The sequence below is a fragment of the Denticeps clupeoides genome, chromosome 2 (assembly GCF_900700375.1).
Source record: "Denticeps clupeoides chromosome 2, fDenClu1.1, whole genome shotgun sequence".
NCBI lineage: Eukaryota > Metazoa > Chordata > Actinopteri > Clupeiformes > Denticipitidae > Denticeps > Denticeps clupeoides.
In genome coordinates this window covers 23,444,149-23,462,496 of record NC_041708.1, presented here as the reverse complement: position 1 = coordinate 23,462,496, position 18,348 = coordinate 23,444,149, and the positions used below count along the sequence as shown (strand labels likewise).

General features: G+C 44.4%; 1 protein-coding gene across 2 annotated transcripts in view; it reads right to left on the bottom strand.

Annotated features, from left to right (window-relative positions):
- Positions 1 to 5,114: 5,114 nt before the first annotated feature.
- Positions 5,115 to 18,348, bottom strand: part of reck (reversion-inducing-cysteine-rich protein with kazal motifs) — a 37,612-nt gene continuing 24,378 nt past the window's right edge. The window contains exons 12-22 of one of the 2 annotated variants that reach the window (XM_028968561.1): positions 16,900 to 17,036; positions 16,045 to 16,185; positions 15,137 to 15,325; positions 14,024 to 14,146; positions 13,728 to 13,899; positions 11,386 to 11,581; positions 8,218 to 8,428; positions 8,062 to 8,135; positions 7,442 to 7,597; positions 6,171 to 6,438; positions 5,115 to 5,986 (exon numbers count right to left, since the gene is read on the bottom strand). In XM_028968561.1, the coding sequence (XP_028824394.1) occupies positions 6,211 to 6,438; positions 7,442 to 7,597; positions 8,062 to 8,135; positions 8,218 to 8,428; positions 11,386 to 11,581; positions 13,728 to 13,899; positions 14,024 to 14,146; positions 15,137 to 15,325; positions 16,045 to 16,185; positions 16,900 to 17,036 (1,627 nt within the window). In that variant the 3' untranslated portion in view covers positions 5,115 to 5,986; positions 6,171 to 6,210. Of the gene's footprint in view, positions 6,439 to 7,441; positions 7,598 to 8,061; positions 8,136 to 8,217; positions 8,429 to 11,385; positions 11,582 to 13,727; positions 13,900 to 14,023; positions 14,147 to 15,136; positions 15,326 to 16,044; positions 16,186 to 16,899; positions 17,037 to 18,348 lie in introns of both variants that reach the window. The other variant, XM_028968560.1, reaches the window with a different exon arrangement.

The following is an 18,348-nucleotide window of genomic DNA, read 5'->3' as shown; positions in this document are numbered from 1 at the left end:
ACAGAGATCTACGGTGAAATTGTTCACACGAAACAAAGGACAGTGCAGTATTTTTAAAATAGAGATCGGGGGATATAATTGGTCGAATCGGCGGTTTCTTACAAGTGAATGTACATTTATGGATGTGAAATTTAGCCTATAGGACCAGTAGGTCAGGAACATACATTCGAGGTGAAAACATAGCAGGTTCTATGATAGAACAACTGCTTCAGTGCCAGAATAATTGAACTGAAGTGTCAGGGGAGTTAGAGGAAAATCAAGACCTCTTTTAAATCTTTTACGGTATGTTTTAGCTGGGAAAACTCTGTGTATGATTGCACGATGAACGTGAATTTGCCTGAAAATTAATGATCACTCGTAAATCAGCATAACTGTCCCACAATTGGATAGCCGAAGTGCAATTGTGATGCATGAATGGAAACAACGACACTATTTATTTTTCGAAACCACGAAAAATTATGGTGCATCCCAGTGGACTTCAGAACAGACCCTTTTTGAAGGACAAAAAACTGCAAAAATTGCAATAGCATAGTTATTACATGTAATTATAAAAAGGAAACATGAAGAATTCAACGTGTAAAGAGGTCATAAGGATGTACAAATTTTTTTTTAAATGTACTGAGACATGGTGATTGTGGATAGGGTAAGTAAAGACGAAGGTTCTAAGACCGGCCCAAAACGTCACGGTATGGATGTGGGGGAATGGCTCGGTAAGATAATATTCTTTAAAATAACATTGAAATTCAGTATAATACATTTATACCACACATTCACTCATCTGAAGGCATATTGTTTGTTTTTAAGCCTCAGATGGCAGGGCTGCTTTTTGTGTCTGGCTGCGCCTCCCCCATTGCTTTGGCCCCTGCACTTATATCCGCAGGAAGGGGTGACAAAGCGTGTGACCTCCCCTGCCCCCAATACCCATAGACGGTGACAAAGATTCATGATCGGCCATTGTTTGATCTTTCCCGGGGTCTTGGAGATCCCGAACGACTGCTTTCCACGTTTAACACACATTCGCTGCACACTGGCTCTACAAAAAAGAGAAGTTGGAGAAGTTGGACTGGTTCCCGGGTGCTTTCTGGAGACGACAAAAGAAACAGCCGTCCAGGGCCAGTAGGCACCCGCCAGCGAAGGCCATGGATGGCCGGTTGCGTTATCTCCCATTCCTTTTTTGGGTAGGTGTGGCCTGGTCTTGAAAATCCCCCACCGCCTCGCTCTGCGTAGCCATCTGGAACTTGGCCATGGTGCTGCAAGGTCTCCACAGGGACTGGAGGAACATGCAAATGTCTACTTTTGTTTCCTAAATGTTGAGTTCTCTGCTCAGCTACTGCCACTCTCAACGCATCCCTCATTCCAGCTAGGATCCGGACCGGAATCTGTCCCTGCACCCTATATTACACAATTTACCACACTGTCACTTTAGCAGGTGCAATTCAGGGTAAATCGAGCATTCTGTCCATTTACATATACCCTGCATTATACAATAAAAACAAGGTTAAAGAAAATTCCACATTAATCAATAATCAATTGCATTATCAAAATAATGTCCAATAATAATAACGATGACCAGTGACACAATCTCATGCATTATATAACAAACACATTCATGGCAGTAATATACAAGTTTTTTTTTTATATATACATTCTGAGTAATTCAGGTGATGTTGTCATTTAAACTGTAGGGACACACAGCAAATATGAATATACATCTGATGACAAACGTAATGGTAACTTTGGAAAAGAGTGCACATAAAAATGTTCCGAGTCGGGATTATTGAAATATTCTGAGAAATATTCCAACAAGGCACTTTAATACAGTAATAACTGTCAGTGTGAGACAAGGCCACTTGTGCTTGAAGCACTGTGTGTCTTCAACAGATGCTTTGTAAGGATATTCTTGATTTTCAGCTTCCGTGCCTTGGGGCTGCTGCCCGAGTGAGCTTTTATTTTTTTCAGGAGGGAAGGAAATGGATGAAACCATGCCGGCAGTCTTTTCATCGCAGCCTCCGTATAAATGCAGAGGATCCGCGCCGGCTTTATTCATGAGACGGTGCCATCTTATTGCCAGAAAAGCATTCCTTTGTTGCAAAGCATTACAAAGCATCCCCCATGAGGCGTGTCCTCCCATTTTAAAACCTAAAATCCTGCTTTATCTACCATTCTGATGTGTGTTAAAACATGTAGAGTGTGTTTGGCCAGTTTGTTTTGGCTGCCGGGGTAGAAGATTTAATAAGCGGCGTAACACTTTTGGCCTTTTTCGGTTTGGCTTGGCGCAGGCGAGGCTGGCAGGAGCAATCCACTTAGCCTACGCAGATAACATCACGTCTGTTACCAAGCTGCCTCCAGCGCCAGATTTTTTTCCTTTCTGTTGTCGTTCAACTTATCGTCAGATATCTTGTTTGCAGTTAAATGGGAGTCGAGTCGTGAGGTGACCCCTTTCCCTCCCAGCCAGCCCCTTCTGCGCTCCTCTGCGAAAAGCCCCAAGGTCTCTGGGTGTCGTGTAGACTTCACCTCGTCGCTGGGCAGACATGCAAATAAGGACCACCGTCTGTGGTCAGGACAGCCACATTATCCCAGATACATGACACGTGCCTCCAGTATCTCATGTGAAAAGTGATTCAGCCTCCTCCTCCCTCCCTCACCACACACACACAGAGCCATATCATTCATCTTTAATTAGTTTTAACTCCAGTCATGTAATGACATGCTCTTGTTCAAGTGAGCCACATGCGTTCTTTCAACAGAACGGTAAAGGTGGCATCACATAGTGGGAAACTGCTGTAACCAAGTACGCTTCATAAGAAATGTAATGTCACGTGAATTCATGCCATTTGTCACAGTGGGTCTAAGTGGCAAGTCACTGTAGTTTTCATAAAATATCAGCCACATAAAGTGTTTTGGAGCGGTTTGTCCACTGTCCAGGCAAATTTCCTGGTGAAGCACTTGAATGTGTGAAAAGTCGTAATTCCGATTTCCAAACTGGGAAGTTGCACCAGCCATAATCCAGATGATTTTTAATGGCCAGGCAGCAAACAACATTTCCAGGGGAAGTACATGTCAGCTGTTATGAATCACTTATTGACATGTCAGCAATCTTTCCTTCTCGCCCGTTTCTTCCTCTTGTTTTTGTCATTTCTCCTTTCAGATTCCCAGTTAACCCATGTCTAATGCATGTCCCATTGCTACGTAATGATGTAGAAAGCACAGATGGCTCTAGGCAAGGCTCTGGATCTGCCTGCGAGGACAGCTGGTGACGTTCCATTAGCACTTAACAACCTTTGTGCCCTCTTCGGGCATTTTTGTACATTTTCTTTTTCATTAAAAACAAAAATTCTGGCTGTGTGGCACGAATTTCTCTAGGAAATCCTGTGTTGTTTATTCTTAGATGTCATTTGCACCCTCTCGCACTCTTCCCCCGTCAAAAATGTACACGCTCAAAATCTGCCATAACTAAGGTCTGCCCCTGGTGTCCCCTACTGTTGTCCCCTACCTGAACACTGAGAGTGCCATGGCAGCCAACATCAAAACAGAAATGCCAAAAGCGGTATGTAGGCTTCATGACAAGTGAGCCAAAATGATACGGGAAGAAGTCACACTGCTGCCTCATTTTGATCAGTTGAAACATGGCGATGAATTTGCTCGGAGGAAATCTGACGGGCTAAGGAGCGCAGTTCCAAAAGTCAAATTTATTTGCACATCAAACATGGTGACTAAGCAGAGCGCAGCAAATGAACCACAATGCTGTTTACAGTTCCGCCGCTTTCTCACAATGTAGCTAATTACTGCGAGACCTTCTCGGTAGAAGGGCAGCCCATGAGATCTCGGAGATGCGAAGTCAACAAGCAGAGGATAGGAAGTCCCGAGAAACCTGCGTGGGAATACAGTAATTACACCTGACTTTGTGTATAACCAAAGCCAAGAAGGCTTTTTTTTTAAATTTCGTACGAAATATCAATACAAAGTCATTAGCGTTTGATGCGAGGCAGTGCATGTCAGAGAACCACTTCCCACATCTTCACAGGGGGTTTTGAACTGAGCTGAGGACTTTTACATGCTCATCCAGCTTTTAAAGGATTAATCCGGCACAGTAATCTCAAAGGCATCCTTCATAAGTAGGATTTCAGATTCTTGGACAAAGTGAGCGGGTCCACCTCACTTCTTCCTGATCTCAGTCACATGCAGTCGGTCTTGCACCTTGAGCTAAATGGATGTTTGAAAAAGACTGACAAATTTTCATCATTAAATTAAGATTTTTTGATCCCTTTATGATGAATACAACATGTAGAAGAGAAGGAACATCACACATGTGTGGCAAAACAACCCTCTTATGGTGTGTAAGACTAAGTGAACTATTGAAAGAAATGAAAGATGACCGTGAATGCAGATGTGGAAGCTGTGGTTGAAACCCATTATTTCCCCATACACAGGCAAGAAAAGAACCCGATGCAACTGTGGAGTATTCCTGCCATTGGCTGCACTGGTGGAACAACATTCCGTGGGCAGTGGTGGCCTAGCGGTTAAGGAAGTGGCCCCGTAATCAGAAGGTTGCCGGTTCAAATCCCGAGCCGCTAAGGTGCCACTGAGCAAAGCACCGTCCCCAAACACTGCTCCCCGGGCGCCTGTCATGGCTGCCCACTGCTCCCTCAGGGTGATGGTTAAAAGCAGAGGACACATGTCATTTTTACCATGTGCTGTGCCGTGTATCACAATGACAATCACTTCACGTTCACCTCAGAGCCAATGGTGATGCAATGCGGTTCACACAAGGCTCAGAAGGCAAAGAGTTACAATTTCTTTTATTCAGAGTTCAACGTGCTGACTTGGGTATCCGAGGGGATTTGGACGCAATCTAATTAGTTGAATGTCCCGGAAAAGTGGAATTAGTGGAATGTTCTGCTGGAATGACGAGGACCCACACATTCTCAGGGAGGTAGTTTTAATGTTGTGGCTGTGTAGGCATGATGCAATGTGCGCGACATAGCCGAAGCATTCTGTTGACAGACGGGCTGTTCACTTTATAAAATATGCACTCAGCTGGCATTTCGGCAGACTGCCAGCATCGCCACGGTATTTAAGGAACCGCATAGTCACGTGAATAAGCAGCACACGACTGAAAGGCAAGTATGGACACATTTAATGTAATAAAAATACATTTTGACAAAACTAGCTCAAATGACCCGAGACAAACATACGTGACATTACAAGGGACTTCTGCTACATGGCTGCCTAAGCACAATAATACTGTTTTATAAAAAAGGAGAAATGGATGAGGGGCGAATTGTGTGGCAAAGGCAGGGCAACATGGGACAGGACAATGAAGACACAATGGAAAACGCACAATACATTCGGGATTAAAAACCGACCTTCATAATTGTCATCATGCAAGAATAACATAAAAAAATGGCACATGGTGAGTCAAGCTTCTTCATTTAGAACAAAATAAAACATTTCGGTTTTTCTTAATTAATAGATTGCATTACTTCATATAGTACTTTACCTTTTTTTTTTTTTTTTTTACATATATTTATATGTATTTATATATATACTGTCAATATTACCCACTTGTGGATAAGTGATGATTGTCAGAATCATTAACATGGCTCCTGCTCCTTCTTGAATTGTTTATCTACAAATAGGAACAACGGGTATCCCTTTTGACTTACGAGCTTATGGCAGAAAACATCAGGAGTCGGTTCATCAGGACACGCCACATTCCAGTTCAATCTTATCACTTCCTGACGTTATTTACAAGGAGATGTGAGCGTGACACCTGGATGATGGGGCAGAGGAGCAATTAGGCCCACGAGGCTGGGACAAATGCCACGCCATATGGGAGAGGCACCTGTCTTACCCCATGCCCTCAGAGTGGGACGACCTCCTCGTTGTTCTCGTTCTGTCTCCTCTCACATCAGGGCACAGGGACCTGGATGAGGACTGATCAGGGACAGAGTAACCCAGTCCAGCTTCGTTTCCCAATGCGTTCCTGTGGGGAAAAACACGATTGCGGTCCTTGACCTCGGGAACCACATTTCTGTTCATTTCATATAATAATGATCTGATTGTCCTCTTTTATTTGGGGTTTGGTTGGGAGGTGATTTTTGATTGTCACAGGTCAAACCCCAGAAAGCTGGAGACCAGGCATGAGTTCACGTTGGAGAGGGGCTCACATGGTAGACTGATGAGGGATGGGAGAGGAACCCGGTCTTCTCACCGAGCCCCTGTTGACGTGAGGAAGAAGATGATGAGGAGGAAGGAGAAGGAGAGGCACAGGTGTAGGGATGGGAGAGAGGCGGAGGGGCAGCCAGACGAGCTGATGGTGGAAATCTTGAGCTCCGAGGTCAGGAAAGCTGAGAGGGGCACGTGGGACACCAGCGTGGGGCTGCCGGAGTTGATGAGCGAGTCGATTTTTTCGGCCTCCTTACTGCAGGCCTCAATCTGGGGGGGAAATGGGGTACAGAGAAGCTCAGAACAACAGCTCAATACGCTGAAAAGTTCAAAAGGTTTCTCAAACACGGTTCCCACTCTAAGTCAGACTTAAACTTGCGTGGCATGCTTGGTAAGTTAGCAAGCGGAAGGACATATGTCCGTTTATGTATTTATATATTTTAGCACGGGAGAGACTTTGAGCAAAACAAACACTCAATGGGAACAAAGACGTGTGCTACTGCACAATATGCTATAAACAAAATTCCCTGATAACTCCAAATGATCAAGTTTCACGGTCTGGGAATGCCTTTCCCTGATATTCCTGAAATAATTCCCTGACCCATGGGAACCCTACTCAAAGTTATTTTAAATAAAAAATCCTATTTTCATACACAATCAGTAGCTCATCGTGTTGAAGCTGTTGTGTTGGTGTTAGACATGGAATAATGGACACGTCATTTTCCCCTCAGAGCTTCGACGTCTTCATCCTCACCCAATTCCCCCTGCCCTGGATTTCTGGTTCCACGCGAGCCTGAAACGGACCTTTCTCAGCTTTCTGCTGAGAATACTAATCATGATCATGAGCGGTCGTGCGTCCAGCGTTACCTTGTGTGCGTCAGCACTACTGCATCTATATGGTAACAAGGTACCATCTACCCAGGCGGACAGTGACTGACAGGTGCATTTATATCCGACTCGAACCAGCGTTCTCCACCTCTTCTTCATACTTCTTTCTTTATTAACTGAGCTGCGTCGGCAAGCGTCGGCAGGGCACGGCACAGCATTTTATATTTACAAGAACTCCAGAACAAAAAGAGAATTTCAAATACCGCCTTTACACCGTCTAGATTCTGCCGACAGTGCTGTCGCCTTGAATATTTATGAAAGCTTACATTGTTTTCCGTGTTTCCACATTTTTTGTGGATATCTTGTAGCAGTTTCTGCATGATACTTTGGATTTCATTAGATCCACTGTAAATAAATGAGCGTGACAACAGTCGAGGCCAGGTACCTGCAGAGGTGTGGGCTGCTGGTCCACCGGCGCGATTAGGATGACGATCTCCGAGTCGATGCTCAGGTAGCCGAAGACATCGCACTGCGGCACGGAGACGTGCCGCCGCAGTATCCGCAGGATGTCGTGGACCGTCACTGGCTGATTCCGGTTCAGCTGTGGTCAAGCAGCACAACCACACACCACATCAGGTCACGCCATACAGACACAGCTCCACTTCTTAATATGAAAAAAAACTTCCCGCACATGTTGAATACGTCTACGAACGAATGGATTTAAATCGCTCTGTTCGTTATTGTACAGAGATCCACGCTAGCTGCATTATTAAGCAGGGTTATGGAGTCCGGTTTTTGTAGCAGCTCCTTCAACTCGCGATTTAGCGTTAATCTACTAGAAAAGTGAAGGTTTCTCGTGGGCATTATCAGCCTGGAAAGGATCCATTCCCTTTATGAGACTTTGCGTTTAACTGTCTAATTGAATCGTGATGGGACCGACGCAAGCGCATGAGTGACACTGCAGTAGGCGAAGTTTCACCAGTGGGACCTTCACAAGATTGGAAGGCCCAGGGCTTTTATTCCATAATGGTGCAATGAGAAAGCAGGTAGAGGTAAATGATTAACCTTGGCAAAGGCGTTCATCTGCTCTCGGTTCCAGAGAATCTGCAACATCCCAGCACACAAAGGACAGCAGGCGCCTGTAGAATCACAAAGCGGCGAGGAAACGTAAGTCATGATACAACATGATACAACGGCAAACTTTATGACAGATGCACACACCCGGCGGGGTGACGGGATTACAGTCCTTGGTGGACAGAGGGGGGCAGGGAACCACGTTGCACCCCGAGTCGGAGACAAACTCGGACACCACCCCGACAGCGTGGCAGCGGCTGTGGTAGTCCACGGCAACCCGGTCGGAGAACGCCTCACACACGGTGCTGTACGTCTCCCCATTGTGTCCACACACCTCCCTGGGCTTCCGGCAAGCATCCTGCAGGCCAAACAAACACACACGTGCACATAGGAAGTTGCGATAAAGTCGGGATGCAAATACACGGTTTCCCATCTCTCATCACCTGTCTGTGAAAGACAGTTGAAGATTTGTCCATGTCTAAACTTTTTGCTTAATAATTTTAGCCACAATACATTTAGCTGCTATTACATAATATCATCCAGAAATGTATATATATATTGTACTTTATGAACAGTGTCTGTTTATAAAATAATGATTTTATTGAAATGTTGCTTTTGCAAATAAACAGATATTGCATCTTAGAGATTCCTTAGTAATCTCACGACTGGACTACTGTAACTCCCTTCTAGCTGGTCTACCTCTAAGTACCATCTGACCTCTACAACTCATACAAAATGCAGCAGCACAACTGATCTTCAACCTTCCCAAATTCTCCCACACCACCCCTCTGCTACGTTCCCAGTAGCTGCACGCATCAGGTTCAAAATACTGATGCTGGTCTACAAAGCCCTATCCTACCTCACAGCCCTTATTACACCTCGCACTGCACCTCGTACACTCCGAGCCTCCAGTACTGCTCGCCTGGTCCCTCCATCGCTAAAGGTAAAAGGAAGACATTCATCTAGACTCTTCTCCGGCCCCTCGGTGGTGGAATGAACTTCACCTCGAGGTCAGAACAGCTCAGTCACTGAGTATTTTCAAACGACAGCTCAAGACCTTCCTCTTTAGAGAATATTTAGATTAACTTGTAACCTTCTTATTGTCGAACTTGTGTACAGAATCTACAACAAGAGTGAATAAAAAGGTTGTATTCATAGTTGAGGGTCCTAATGAACTAGAACTGATCACTTCATCGATGGTAACTTGAAAGCACGTTGTAAGTCGCTCTGGATAAGGGCGTCTGCCAAATGCCTTAAATGTAAATGTAATTTAAATGCAGCTATAATAAAATAATCTTGCTTTAGAAATATATTATGAAATCTCTGGATGCAAGACTATGTTATTCATGCATAGAAAGTACAGAGAGAACATTGGAAAAAGTAATATTTTATATTCAACCTAAAGTGCTAAATCAAATACACCTGAGACCGTGACCAGTAGGACGAACCCAACTGTTGGCTTGTTGGCCCCCATTATTAGCACAGGTGGGTATGCATATTTCATATTTCCCAATATTGTTTGTGACAGCCCTTCAAATTCAAGCCTTGTCCTCTAATCTAGTACAGGAATGTAAAACAGAGATGGAAGCTTGTCTGCAAAGCCTCAAATGGCACATTAGTGTGTTTTCAGAAGCAACTGCCAACACCCTCTCTCTCTCTCTCTCTCCATAAACTCTATTATGCCACTCCAAGCCTGTAATTCATTTTGTCCAATTAATTTTTTTTCTACCAAAGGCCTAATCTAGTTTTCCTGACGCCTTTCCTCCTCGCCTGTTCTGTGCAGAGAGCACCAACTGGCCTGGGCTTTCTTTCCATCCCGAAAACCGCAACATTCAACTTGATTGCGCATTGTCGTGTTCGTGCGACCTGACACCGCCGCTGAAGCGGGACCTTGATGGCCCAGTAACCCGATGCTGGCTCGTGCCACTGACTCCCCACAGCCCTCGAGTGATCGGTCTCGGCGCAACAAGAGCGCCAATTGCTGGGAGTGGGCAGAAACCCAATCCCCCAGGCCCTAAACGCTAACAAAGCAACCTAAATATGCTCTCAGCAGCACCCTGACAAAACAAATCAATGGCAGAACACTTTCACCGGCACGCTTCGAAAGCCACAAGCGGCGTGCTCTGTGCCGCCTCCCGCGCTTGCCTCTAAACACGCTGCACAGAATAGCCGGCTGTGGTGGCCATTTTTCTGGCCCCGCTGCATACGTGAACGCCGCTGAGATGGGTCTGAAACCTGATCCAAACCGCAAAACGCTAACAGGCAGTTCTAGAGACAATGGGACCAGGTATGGTTTCCCTGGATTATTTATTTGCAGAGATTCTGCATTAAGGCCCTGTGTGCATGTGTGTGTGTGTTTTGTGAAACAATGGCAGCCGGTAGATATTTACTTTGTTTACCCCACCCCTACCTTTTATAATCCAATATAAGCCGCAGAAATACGCTGTTTGCGAACCCCGGCCTGGACGAGAAAATCGGAGCAACGTGGAAGGAAACCCGCAGCCCAAGGGCTTCTGCTACAGCTGGCCTTCGGATGCCCATCAGGAGACTTTCACTCCTCCCTGAACGCACTGTGCTCCACTGACCCCATGTCCACTGTTATCTTTAATGCTGACTAAATAAATAGCGTCACCCTCTACGGTGAACTTTAGTTAAAGCTGTGGACGGTCCTCCGAGCTTACGCTGGAAAAGGGAAGGGGGGGGGGGGCACGGGAGAGTTCTTAACTCAAATCTTAAAAGAAATTTTAAACTGAAAATGAAGATAACACTCGGCACGCACAGAGTCATTGTGCTATTTCTTGGGGGTTTCGTGGGAGACGGTGCCCCCTGGTGACAAGTCATGAGAATCACACACTCCTCACTCTTGACATCGAGGTTGACATCGGTGCTGAATAAACTGTAAATACTATTTTATCTATATACACACACATATTACCATTCAAATTCTTTGGGTCATTGAGAATTTTTTTTTTTTTTGTTTTGTCTATTGAAATTACATCTAATTGATCAAAACTCCAGTCCAGACATTTTTCATGTAGTAAATGACTGTAGGAATGGTCGTTAAATATGGAATATCTGCATGAATGCAGATTCATCTTAGCATTGCTGCATTCTATCACAGACAATAAAATTATAGAAAAATTCTATATTCTATGTAACATAGCCTAATCTTTTTAAATGGAAAGTGTGCACAACTTCCCTCTGCATTTATTAAAACACTAATGAAGTCTGTGGCCTGTGACAAAGGTACATGACAATAACAGTGTGATTAATTAGTAATGGCCTCCCCCACAGTACGCCCCCTGTTGACCGTACCTGGCAGTGTCCCATGTAGGCCAGCGTCTTCCCTCTCTGGTAGAGGATGCACAGGTTGGGGTGCTCCATGTTGTCGGTGTCACACGCCGGGTCCAGCTGGTTCTTGTCACAGGCGGGTGGGCGACCAACACATTCATACTGTTGGCACGGAAACTCAGCAATGTTGGTCAGGCACACTCTCCTTTTGGGCACACACCTGGTGGTAGGAAATAAAACAATCAATCTATGCAAAGCAAGGTGCAATAAAGTAAAACCGGTGTAAAAAAAACCCTGACCTCGCTCCGTCCTGAATATTTCATGTAAAATCACAAAGTGTAACATCATCTCGTGTCACATTAGTCACATTAGTAGAGCTCGCCCATTGTCAGGTAACTGAGACACCCGAAAGTTTTCAGTGCATGACCTTCTCATGTGCGCTCACCATGGCAATCATCCTGCGTCACCAGACCTGGTTTCTACCCAGACATAAACATTCCAATCAGGTGACAGAGCAGCGGGATTTTTTTTCATCGCTAAATCAGAGCCAAATGGCAGCGCTGTGAAACACGCCCGGTTATGAAGGATGCGGGATGGATGCCAAAAACATTCTATAGCCACAGAGTGGAGAAGGGCGCAGAAAGTCCAAACAAAACAGCCTTTTATGTGCACGTTTTATATGCACTTCACACAACGATGTTCTAATTGCAAACAATGTGGCCATGTAATGTATGGTAATACTGTATGGTAATACATTACATGCACAGCCACCCCTAGTTCAGAAACAGTGGAGTTCACCCAGTGAACTCAACGCCCATCATATCATTTGTTTATTTTATTAACGACTAGCTGTTATCTCACAGGCATTCATCTCAATCTTAATGTACCACTGTAAATTCTTAAGGGTGGTAATAGCCTGGTGGGTAAGACATTCATAGACACCTTCAAATGACAGGTACCACCATTGTGTCCCTGAGCAAGACACTTAACCCTGAGTGTCTCCCGAGGGGACTGTCCCTGGAACTACTGACTGTAAGTCACTCTGGATAAGGGCGTCTGATAAATATGTAAATGTAAATTCTGGAGTTGGTAAGACTGCTTTTCACTACAAAGAATTTTCTTATTTCAATTCAAAATCAAGTTACATTTTTATTTATTCGTATCATTTTCTGTCATTATTTTTAATTGTCATTGAATGTTTTTGTAATGTTTTGTGTTCATTTGCATTTTGGGTTCAATGCTTCTTTTAAATATGTTGCTATCCATCAACACAACGCTATTCATATGTACTTGATTACGTAAATACCGATTAACACGTAGCTCTGCACCAGTTTTAAAAATAGTGTCCTTTGTATCACTGTTTTTACCCTAGATAATTATCATAAATAGTACCATAAAAGTTATAAATTTACATGCTATATTTTACTATGTTGTACTGCATTCATATTAGCATACATCATATTGTCAGCATTACATCACCATACATCAGCATGGAAGGATAAATTTACTTGTACTAAATGTACTAAAATGTTTAAGATATGAGCTTGAAATAATGACGGCTTGGCAGCTCGAGGTAACTTCCACTCTCTCTGCCTGACGGAAGAAGGGTTAAAACAACACGCCGGCCCATTGCCGGCGCTCCTTCAGGCGGATTTAAAAGGGGGAAGCTCAAGGAAACCGCTGCACCACACCTGAAAAAACAAGCATTCCGGCCCATCACAGCTGGAGCACGGACATAATATCCAGAGGTGGGGCTCTGGAGAAGGGGGAGCCATTGGGAATTAATGGCTGGGAAAGAACGAGCGCCTCACTCTACCGACCGGGCTGGGGTGAGATGGTGTTTGGCCGTCTAATCAAGGCCGTGATCTCTCTTCCGGGATACTGTGGGAGTTTGCATAGATGGGAAGAATTTCGAAGATCAGCCATCAACACACCCTAATTCACATATTAGTATCACATTTAACTAGTAAACATTTAACTTTGTTTTTAAAATTTAATTTCAATGCTGCACAGAATAAACTCTCATAGATTCAACGACAGTGAGAATTTATGATTGTTATTCTGAAGCTCCCACGGGACTGACTTCGCTGTCTTCACACAGCCCGTTTGATGTCAGCCTTCGGAGCCGTCTCTTACACAAACCACATCTGTGTTAAATTACCTTTAAATGGGCTGAAGCTCAAGAGCCCACACGATCAGGTCCAGCTTGAGCATGTGCCGGGACTGGATTAAAGTCACTATGATGCCGTGTTAATGAATTCCTGGGAAGGATTTGCACTTTTTCACAGCGTAAACGTGGGGCAGCAGAGCCCGAGGTCAGGCTCATTCTTAAGGGCAGCTGAAGGCATTGTTCGTGTCCTCCTCACCTCTGGTTCCTCGGGCAGGGGTTTAGAAGGCAGGGTTCGCTGTTCCGACAGGAGCCGAACTGAAACTGGTTGTCTTTGAAGCCCACACAGCGAGCCACACAGGCACTGGGGTAGGTGTGGCCGTTCAGGGCACACACAGGCACAAACTGGTCAGCACAGCCACATGGGAGACCTGCAGGGGTGTTGGGGGAATGCATAACTTCTGTTTTATAGTTTATAAAAGTTAATATGACGCGTCCAGTGACAGACCATGCACAGAAATATTAAGTAGTTACCGTATACACACACACACACACCTGTAAGAAGACGCCTGTCCTCATCTGAACTATCGGCACTCAGGCACTGTCGGGTGGAGCAAAGGGTTTCACCAGCGTAGCATGAGCACAGATGGCAGTCCACTCTGAAAGACGCGCCGTGGCCTGAGTTTCAAACACAAACACTTTAATCACTCACCAGTTATTATTATGCTATTTATTTTACAGTGGCTACTACACAGAAGCAAACCACATTTGCTACTTTATCGCACAAATGATTTAAAGCCACAGAAGAGCAATGGTGGGTCCACAATCACTCATAACAGCACTGTACAATGTCACAATGACCATTCAGGCTGTAAAGATCTGCAGGGACTCTGAACAGCAACGTAAAATATAGTTAGTACATTTACATTACTTTAATGACATGGCAATTTTGTCTGTATAAGCCGTTTTAAAAAGAACACACACATATTTTATATATTTTATAGTGATATTGTAATTTACTATTAAGAAACATGTTGGTTATTTGCACAGTTGCCTCAATATCGATGACCACTAGGGGGCAGCACCAAAAGTGCAGTCCAGAACTTCAGTCAGTTTGCTTAGTACATACGGAAACGGAGGGGTGAGCGTGAAAGCGCCTCTGTGACATTTCGGGTAGACCCCAAAAAGAACAACAAAATACAACCACAGGAAGGAAATACCAGCGTGCGGTTGCTTTATTTTTATGTTTTGGTATGGAATTCTAACAGATGAGGGAGTTTACTCTGGTGCAACCGACTGCTGTTAATCTAGGGCCAGTGACAACATCGAACACTTTCATCTGCGTCGAATCCTTTTTGCTTGGTGTGATTTTCTGTGTTGTCTGATTTTTCTTTGCTCCAAAAATTCGGTAAGCAAATTCAAAAAGAGTGTTTTGATTCCAATGTTCAAACGAGCACAAACAGTCCACAGCTCTCTACAATTTAAATGACTTCATTTGATGGCACACCCATCTTTAACTAAAAGTGGATAGTTAATTGGTAATTAGGTAAAAAAAAGAACAGCATACTAGCAGTAATAGTTCTTGCGTTACCAGATTGCCCCAACCATCTGTTGGCTCCTGTCCCCTTACATCAACAGCCACGAACATTTGCCAAACCCTGAACTTACTTTTTCTCTGCCCTCCCACCATGCAGGCTTTATCGGTTTCGACACATGGCAGTTCGGCGCAGTTCTCCAGGCGGCCGCTCGGTCCGCAGGCGCACACCTCGTAGCAGCCCAACGGCCCGTTTCGCATGGGCACCTGGATCCTGGAGTCGGACGGGACCAGGAACTCCGAGGCCTCGCCCAGTTTGCACCCTGAGGACACATGCACACATCTTGGACCTTTTCAACTCTGAGGACAAACACCATTTCCGTTTGATACTGGTGTGAGATTTGCATTATGAGAGGTGAATAAATTTCTACACAAAGTTTCATTTCCAAAAGAAAAATGTTTAGATCACTTCTCTAAATAGGGTGGTAGTGGCCTAGTAGGTAAATCACCTGCCTATGAACCAGACGACCACAAAGTAACAGGTTCAAACCCCACTTACTACCACTGTTACTAACATTGGTGAGCAAGGCACTTAACCCCAAGTGTCTCCAGGGGGGACTGTCCCTGTCACTACTGATTGTAAGTCGCTCTGGATAAGGGCGTCTGATAAATGACGTAAATGTAGTCTATAGATTTTCCAGGTCAGCCCCTGTGACACAGGCTGAAGGTGATTTATCATTTGCCCCTGGCATGGTTCTGCTGTTTGGTGTTTTTGCGAGTCCATCGTTTGTAAAATTAACTGGAACATAATGAAGCTTAATTTATTTGTGTAAAGATTTCACAAACCACTGTGGATTTCATCTTGCTAACTGGATGCTTCTGGACTCATATGGAACTAAGAGAACTTGTGGTTTATGAAAAAGTTGTTTAATGATGAGCTGAGATGCAAGTGTGATCCAGGTGCATATTTGAGCAGGGAAGCCACACTCAATAGTAATGGACATGTGTGAGTGCAAATAAAGCAAAGTCAGGCAAAACATACCGGGCACGCATAAGTAAGGCATGCACTCTTGTCCTGGGTGACATCCTTTTCGATTGACCTCACACAGATGGTTGCTGGGACATGGGTTGGGATTGCAGGGATGAATCACTTCCTCAATGATGTTGCAAAGGGAACTTGGCTCTAGAATCACAAATAATAAAAAAGTTGTTTTTTTCTGTAAACAGTAACAGAAAATCTGCAAATGGCCCAAGTATTTGTGTTGGATACAAGAAGCTTGTTGTACTTGTCTGAGACTAGGGTGTGTGCAATATGTATTGTCCACATTAATATCTTAATTGTTCTTGTAACAATGTAACAACAACAACAACATTTATTTCTTGTATATCCCAAAATCACAGTTTGTCTCAATGGACCTTTCTGCACACAAGGAAAAACTCCACTGTGTGCCAACTTCCAGGGTGGGGGGAGTGTGCAATGGGTGTCAGTGCAGTGCAGGGTAAGCCCATTGCATCTACCCTAGTAATTTATATAGTTTATATGATCATTTAAACAAAACTCTGGCTGATCAGTACGACGCTAGCATGTGTTTATAATATCTTCTATGCACAACCTCATTCTCTGGAATTCGGTCCATGTTAAAGTTAAACCTTTACACATATTTATCCCACTAGCTTAAAATCTTAAATATGCTCTGTGTAAATATGCCTGCTCTGTGTCCTATTGTTGCTTGTATTGCCCGTCATCTTGTCTTTCTGTTTACCTGACTGTATATATCTTGGATTACTTGGTTTACTTTGACTGTTATTGTTTAAGTCCCAGAATTTCTTGAGATTTAACTTTCTGCCAACTTCACTCCCCCATAGCTGAGGCTTATTAAGGGGTATTCAAACCTACTCAGGTATCTTTCTAGAGGGATGCAGCGTTCAGGGTCATCAGTTGGGGACAGCAGATCACATATCCTCTCTGGAGTTTGGCCTTCGAGGAAGCGTTTGCGGTCCCCGCACTGGGTCAGGATGTCCACGCAATCAGACCTAATGACACGAGGCATGGTGAAAGGGAAGAAAAATAAAAACCCCGGCCGAGATGCAAGGTTAAACAGAGGTTGGAAGTGAGAGGGTACAGTGCGTAGGGTCTCGTAACAAAGGCTAATTTTTTACTTTTTATCTCCCCTGCCCCGAAATATAAACAGACACTGCTGCTTCCGCAGGCTTTGGGATCCGGAGGAGGGCATACGAGATGAAAGCTTGCTTCCTGTTGTCTGTATACATGACACGGATACTTGGAATGTTTCCAGTCGCTTGGCCTGTTTTCCACCAACGCGGGCCAGCATATGTAATTCCCGGGGGTCGTCTGCAGAGACTTCATGTCCCATGGTGCAATTTCCTGATCTTCTCGTCGCATGCCACAAGAAAAAAAAAAATGCAGACTGATCTGTTTGCCGGACGACTGTGAGATATTACAAAAACAATAACTGAACTGCCTGTCTTATGGTTAAGACGGGCAAGGGTCACGCCACAGCAGTGGAACCCCTGACTGATGTCTGAGGGGTAACGCCCTGCCATCATTCACTCACATCCACCTTTTGTCTGAAGCTGCCACAGTGAGGATGGTGCCCATCAGACATACAGTCTCCTGAGGAGCTTCGTCAGGAACCCTTAATCCCCTTAACTGAGGCACAAATCCTAAAACACGAATGACCTACAAGAAGCTTTTTCTTCTGAATTTTCAAACAGACCAACAAGGTTTGAACAAACCCATTTCTGTCACGCTCGTTTGCATCTGATGAATGGACCCGTCAGACGGACTGCTGCAGGTGACAACCAGTGGGGACCACCGCTATATGAACAACACCATCCCCTGGGGGCAGTTCAACAACACGAGTGCACACAGACTTACTTCATACTGTCTGTATGAACTGCTTGAAGTGAAACTGCTCGGATCTTCCTCATAATCATACCTCTAATTAGGGGCTTGGGTTGTACAAAAAAAAATCCACATTGCTGGAGTCAATAGGGCCAAAGGTGGCATAACCCCTGTCCCTTAAAAGAAAGAAATGACATGCTGACAAGGGTTAAATGTGTTAAATTCTCTCAATTAGCCTCCCTCTTCTCTCTAACTGAATGAAGATCAGCAGCAATTTAACCAACCAGACCAGTCAAAACCCAGTGTGGCTCTCCCTTCTTTTTCCAATATACCACTAGCAGGGAGTGAAATGATACACAAATTGAGGCAAAAATGACGATTCATATGTTAATTCCTCGTGATATGCCCCTCCCCAACCCACTGCTACGCTCATTAAATTACCATCGCGACAAAACTTGATTTTTCCTATGATAATTAACA